Source organism: Pelecanus crispus, chromosome 6, assembly GCF_030463565.1.
Source record: "Pelecanus crispus isolate bPelCri1 chromosome 6, bPelCri1.pri, whole genome shotgun sequence".
Lineage (NCBI taxonomy): Eukaryota > Metazoa > Chordata > Aves > Pelecaniformes > Pelecanidae > Pelecanus > Pelecanus crispus.
This window is the reverse complement of record NC_134648.1, coordinates 7382153-7389024: the sequence shown is the minus strand read 5'-3', so window position 1 is coordinate 7389024 and position 6872 is coordinate 7382153. Positions and strand designations below refer to the sequence as shown.

The following is a 6872-nucleotide window of genomic DNA, read 5'->3' as shown; positions in this document are numbered from 1 at the left end:
TTCTTAAAAAGGCTTGCAAACGCAAGAAAATCCACCCTACGCACCCTTCTGTACCATTGCTTTTAATGAAACTTGCTTACCTCTTCAGTCGGTAAATTTTTATTTGTTTTTACTCAAAAGCAAGTTATTTCACTTGGCAGGATCTACCTACTTGCAATTTTTTGCTGAAAAGACATATTACAACAGCATGTTTTAAATCAAAGGCGTCTCAAGCAGAACAATAAAAGAAAAAATGCACTTTAACATTGTTTTCAAATATTTATTAAAACAACATATGAACTTTCTTCATCCAAACAGTGATTCTGCCTGCAGTATCTGTAACCTGGTAGCCATACTACCCCAAAGCGACAATTAAATAGCAATGAGTCTAAAAACCCAAACAATCCATCCCCTCCTTCCCACTAGGTACTTTTGCTATTGTCTGGGAGCACAAATAATTTTATTAATAGCTTAGCTAGCAAAAGTACAAAGGCACCAACATGAAATGTCACTGTGCTGGCACAGACTAAACCTTTTTGTCTGCTTTCGAAACGTGCTCTAAGAAACCTGGCTCTCAAATCTGGGATCTGAAACTACAACCACTGCAAGGGCTCCTTCTTCTTACTATAGAAATCTGCATCAGCATTCTCGGGGTCTGACATAAGCCTTTTTGGCTGGCTCTTGGGGTTACGACAGCTTAGAGTCACAGATAAGCAAGCCTGGAAGAGTACAAATCATGCCAGAATAGTTCCCGTCTTGCAAAACACAAATGGAAATCACAGCTTTAAGTTACGTAGCAGAACCATGTTTTACGTGCGTGGAATACATACCGTTACAAAAGTTTAAGAAAGTTAATAGAGGGCCAGAGGTTTCACCCTGGAGGAGAGTTACAACAAAAGCAATTTAAGCATCCGCTACACGCGAGTCCAGACGTGGCCGGCGAGCACCACGTTTTATCCACGTCTGCGGCAGGTGAGCCGCAGCAGCGCAGGCGATACATGCACCGACGACAGGGAGCGGGGGGCGGGAAAGCTTGCTTGGCTTTGCCACCACAGGTGAACAGCATAGCACGGGGCAGCTTTTTAAATACGGGCTATTAACTTAAACGTACCTCTAACCTCCCGCTGGATAGAAACGCGCTATTTGTTTAGGAAGTCAAGTGTAATAAATAAGTTTTTCCAGGAGGAAGGGTGCATCCGCGCGAGGAGGGGGACCCCCTTCCGGACGGGCCCCGGCGCTGCGCCCTCCGCTCGCCCCGGGCCAGCTGCCGGCGGGGCCCAGCCGCCCCGCGAAGCCGCTCGCCCCGGGCCAGCTGCCGGCGGGGCCCAGCCGCCCCGCGAAGCCGCTCGCCCCGGGCCAGCTGCCGGCGGGGCCCAGCCGCCCCGCGAAGCCGCTCGCCCCGGGCCAGCTGCCGGCGGGGCCCAGCCGCCCCGCGAAGCCGCTCGCCCCGGCTCAGGCGCGCAGGTAGTCGTTCTTCAGGCGGCTGAGGCGGGCGCCGTGGCTGCGGACGGTGAGGGCCAGGAGGTCGTGCTTGTCCCGCAGCCCGCTGGAGATGTGCCGCGTCTCCCGCAGCAGGGCGCGGGCGTGCAGCAGCAGCCCCAGGAAGCTGTCGCCCAGGCGGGCCTCCTCCCGGCCGCCCTGCTCCTGCCCCTGGCGGAACTTGCCCTCCAGCTCGCTCAGCGAGCGGTCCGAGCTGGAGTAGGCGTCGCTGATCTGGGCGGACTCGCGGCGCAGGTAGGTGCTGTAGCTCTCCTCCCCGTCCAGGTCGTAGGAGATGCTCTTGCCGATGCCCTCCAGCACCCGGCCCGCGTCCTCCACCTGCCGGCCCAGCACCGTCAGCTCCTCCCGCAGGCTGAGCCCGCCGCCCGCCGCCGCCGCCGCGCCGCACCGCCGCTGCTCGCTCACCCTGAAGAGCAGCTGGCAGCGCTCGGGGTCGTCGTTCTCCTCGTAGTCGCCGTCGGGGACGAAGTAGTGGTGCAGGGTGCCGTTGGACATCTCGGGGTACAGCGGGCCCTCGAAGTACCCGCGGCACAGGCTGCAGAGCCAGCCCAGCCCCAGCAGGCGCAGCGCTGCCCGCATGCTGCGGCCGGCGGCGGGCGGCCTAGGGGCGGCCTGCGGCGGGCGGCCCCCGCCCGCGCCCCATGGGGCTCCCCGGCCCCCGCCGCTGCGGCCCCGCGGGCTCGGCTGCGCTCGGCTCCGCGCCGGGGATGGCGGGCGGCGGCGCGGAGGCCCGGCGGCGCTCTGGGGGCGGCTGCCGGCGCGCCGCCCTTAAAAGCCGGGCAGCGCGGAGGAGGAAGCGGCCCCCGCGCCGCGCCGCGCCGCGCCGGGCCGGGCCGGGCCGCCCCCCGCCCCGGGCATCGGCCGGCGGGCACCGCCCCCGGCATCGCCCCCGGCATCGCCCCCCGCGGGGGGGGACACGGACACCTTTCTCCCCTTGCTAAACAAAACCCCCCAAACCGGCATTGCTCAGCTTCCCTCCTTTTCCCGTTAGAAATGACTACCTTGCTACTAAGTCTAATTTCCGCAGCAGCAAGGCGTGCCCCCCGGCAAACACACGGTGCGGCGGGGCAGAGGGGCTCTGCAAAGCTGCAGACGCGCTTAGGCGCTCAGGCTGAGGTTTGTCGCTGATTAAAAACTTGAAAGGGAAAAAAGGTGCACGTTCAAGTATAAGGTGTCACGCAGTAAACCTTGGTAGGGTAAAGATGGGGAAATGAAATGCAAAATCTGTTCTCGCATAAAACGTCAGATGCGTTTGAGGCAAATCCCAGTACAGTTCATCCTACGGGGCTGACTATGTGAAATTTTAAGCGCTTCTCTTTCATGAAACAAGATTCTGCGTGAATCCAGTAGCTGGATTACAGCAGGGTCAAACCTTGCACGTAACTGGTATAAATCTGTCTTTACTCTTTCTGAGTTGTTAAATCAAGGTGAGATCACAAAAAGAAAGGCTCTGTAAAGTTACCAGCTCCTTTCACATCATCTTTCCTCTCCCATGGAAAAAATCACCAGCCAGCAGAGATTATACCAAATCCTGCAGTCATCCAGAGTTAAAACTCCCACTGCTGGCTTTGCATGCAAAAATATTTATATCGCCTCTTTAATGTAAATATTTTAAATATCATCCCAATACTTTCTGCATGTTGTAAATAACTATGATGCTTGCAGTTAACTTGATTTGGAAATAGGCCAGCTGCCTATGTTGTATCTGCTTTTTTCACTATTATGCTGGGCATTGTAGACTAGAGCAGTATGGAGCACAGGGGACTTTGGCTCTATCATTTCTTATGCTTCCGTGACTTTAGACACCTACACTCCAAACGCGGAGCCTCGAGCCCCTTCCCTTATGGCAGCTTCGTTCCATAATCACAAGCTATCCTGTTTCTGGGCACACGTGAAGGAAACAGCTGCTGTAGAGACCAGCTGCTCTTCTTGAGCTCAAGCATGCTGAGCTCCACAAGCTGCTCCTTTTTTCACTTGCGGTTCCTTGAGAGGCTCCAGCGAGGCCCCTATCTCCACACATCTGGCTTTGGTGGCTGGCTGCTGATTCTGTTCCCAGGTGCCCCTGCTACTAACGGGGCTGGGAGCTCAGTGAGGGCCTTAACTATGTGGGCAGGCCCTTTAAGGTAAAACACAGCAGCACTGAATGCAAGTTCTCACTGGCAGTGTGGCCTTTAATGCTATATATACATCAGCGCTCCCAAGTATTGACTTTAGAGCCTACTGAAGCGCAGAAGGTCATAAGACTAACAAACGCCAAGAAACGAGCAAAAAAATAAACCAACCAGTCAGCCAACCAACAAAAACCTAACCTGGAGACAGCAAGGGTAATAGGTGAACCCTTCACTTACTGAATTGCTTTCCAAGCCTCGGAGTCAGTTCAGACCTCGCGCACACGCACCTCAAGGTGAGCAATGTTTGCAGAGTCCAGGCGACTTCTTTTGCACTGCTGAAAACCCAGGCCAGACAAGCTATCCAAACAGAAACACTCCACACATTTGGAAACATTTTAAATTTGTAATTAAGTTCAGAAAACACTCATATAAATAGGTTGGATTAGGCTAAGCTTTTGTGCTTCAGCTTTCTATAAAAGGTTTAAAGCTTATTCAACTGAGCCTGCTTGGCATTTGTCCTTGGCCTGTGTTTGCCAACAGGGGCTCTTTCAAACAATTTTATTCCCAGGACGCTCTTCTTTCACCTAATATTTTATTTGGTTCCCAATACTTTGCCAGCCATAGTACTTTTATCTACATAAGTTTCCACCCCGGCTGGTGTTACTGCCAGTTGACTGGTTTGGCTGATACTTGGGTTGTGGTGGACTCCACTTTTGAGGTCTCTTCATGGAAGTACTGTGCTGTAAATCACTCAGCTATAGCTTTGTCAGCACGGTTATGCTTTCACCAGTGCCACAGTGGGTAAAAAATTCAGCCTTAGTAAATACTTCTTCTCCATCTCTTCATACATTAAGAGACTAAGAAGCGTCTCTTGCTCCCTGCTGCAGCTGCCGACTCCTGGCCACTGCTGTTTTCCATCCAACATGCATTATCCAAGTTTTATTTAAATTTTACATCAACATAGTCTCTCCCCAAGTAACCCACTTGGAATGTCTGCTTCTGAAGGAAGTCTGCAGTATGGGATCTGCAGCCTTGGTGACTCAGTGGGCAAAGCTTTGGTAAAAGCTGGAACTTGCTGAAAGATACACAACAGCCTGATCCAAGGCAATACCTATTATGGTTCAGGCTTACAACACAACAGAATCCTAAGTTTTAACTGAACAGCATCAAACATTGGAAAAGATGTAGGCTCACACTGACAGAACACTGCTGTGCATGAGAAGCCATTATTCATTCCACAATCACATCTAAAAGACAAAAGTTTTAAGACTGCGGCGAGATAATCTAATATGAAGACCCTTAAACTGTCCATAAAACCATGTGCATACAAATGAAAATCAGATTTTTTTTTTTTGTTTTTTTGAAAGACACACACTGAAAGTAACAATTACCTTTATCCATCAAGACCTGAGTTGAAGGGTCAGACATTTTCATCACAGTTAGCAGCAGCAGGAACACCACAGCAATGGCTGAAATAACAACATAAAAATCAGTGTCAACATAGAGTTTTCAAAAGTAATTTCTGGCATTGTCTGGGAGGCATAGAGGGCAATAAAACTGAAGGAGGACAGAAGGGAATTTCTCAGGAATACCAGAAATGTGGGGTGGAGAGAACCAGGGAGGAGAATGAGCTGTTTTCTGCTGAATGTTGCATTTTCTGCTGGGAACCCATAGGGGTAGTTGTATGAGATCAGATATCTGGGGAGCTTTTGGGATGCATCCAAGAAACAGCTGCTCCTTGTGGCGTGCTCCCATGAAGGCCCTCATTGAAATCCTGGCATTGTCAAAAGGCCCATTGATTTCAGCATGACAGTATTTTACCCTCTGTGCCTGCTCCAGCATTTAAAAATTGCTTTTGCATGAAATGAGGAAAAAGTTCTGGAAACAAAAATAAAGCAGCATAGTGATACTGTCTTTTTAGAAATACTTGGCATGATATACTCTGCTGTGATAAAGCCCTTGTTTTTCCACTGAACAGCATTAGGTTTATAGTACTATAAAGAACTGCAGAATTTACTCCGCATAACCTCTTATGCAACAGCACCGAAGTCAGCCTCCAGTCCAGAAATTGCCTATAAACTGATGGCAAGTCCGCAGCTCGGCACTGGATTTCAGGTGATGCTTGCATAATCTTCCTCTGCAAGCAGCGCTTCGTCTTTGGTTCTTGGCTCACACGTGCTTGCTATTTCTGTCGCAGATGACAGTAAACTTCGCAGCATCAGAATGTTTCAGATGTAAATGGCCATTAATTTGGAGAACAGATATACGTTATATGGTCCTCAAGGCCCCACAGGCTTTAGGGTATAAATGTTTTCTGACTACTGGCGTCTGTTTTCCTGCTGTGAACTGTTCTATAGCTTTACATAAAGATACCTTGTTTAAACATGAGACTAACAAGTACGTGTGTGTAATTTCTAATTGTAGGGTGTAGTACTAAATGCTCAAATGGCATCAGGTTAGGTGGGCATGAAATAGCCCATGAAAGAATAATGCCAGTTTTTTGTAGGAAAATTGCCATAAGAATATACCAGAAATTCTGCAGAATAAAGAAGGATTTGTCAAATGAAACTGTTATAAAGCACTTAATATTCTTTCAGTATAACTTTGGAATACAGCAGAAATTAGGAATGAATATGCTGAAGTATGAACCGTACTGAATGTTCCAGGACCGGCATGCTTATCTGTGGTTACACTGAAATTTTTTATTTTTCAGAAAGGCGCGTTTAATTCAGAATTGGAACAGCTGAACAAGAGATTTCTCAAATACAACTTTGTAGAGAAAACAACTTTGTTGTTAGCTTATGTTTAAGGCTGACAGGTTCTGATAACCCTTTTCTTCTTCACAGATTTCAGGCTGAAACCACAGCTGGGTCTGGGCATAGAATCCTCTGAGTCCTTTAGCACTGGCTCCTCTTGGATAAGCAATACAGAAAAATGAATTAAAAACCCATGAGTAGTTATAGGAAGTATTGGGTGTGAGGCTGAACATGAATACAACTAATAGAAAGGGTCTGTCAGACTGGCTGTCTCAGAAGAATACGCAATTAGTATTGAATCTACTTCAACTTTAGCCAACACCAAAATGAGCTCAACCTTGGCAGAAAAATACAGAAAGAGATTTCACCACAGTCCCTCTCTGTAGTGGGTGCTGGTTTACTTTACGTAAATATAATTTGCTTAGAGTGGAAAACTGAGGATGTGCTCAGGTTATTTTTGAAAAGAGAAGTAATGCGGCCGGATGCTTCCTAAGAAGGGATGGGGGATTAAAAGGCAGATGAACAG

At 49.3% G+C, this 6872-nt stretch overlaps 1 protein-coding gene across 1 annotated transcript; it reads right to left on the bottom strand.

Annotated features, from left to right (window-relative positions):
- Positions 1-1431: 1431 nt before the first annotated feature.
- FIBIN (fin bud initiation factor homolog) lies at positions 1432-2058 on the bottom strand. The gene has a single exon (XM_075713240.1). The coding sequence runs from the start codon at positions 2056-2058 to the stop codon at positions 1432-1434; it is 627 nt and encodes a 208-aa protein (XP_075569355.1).
- Positions 2059-6872: the final 4814 nt, after the last annotated feature.

Bases quoted from the DNA above. Each gene is read 5' to 3' on its own strand.
- FIBIN (XM_075713240.1), bottom strand. From the start codon at position 2,058: ATGCGGGCAGCGCTGCGCCTGCTGGGGCTGGGCTGGCTCTGCAGCCTG.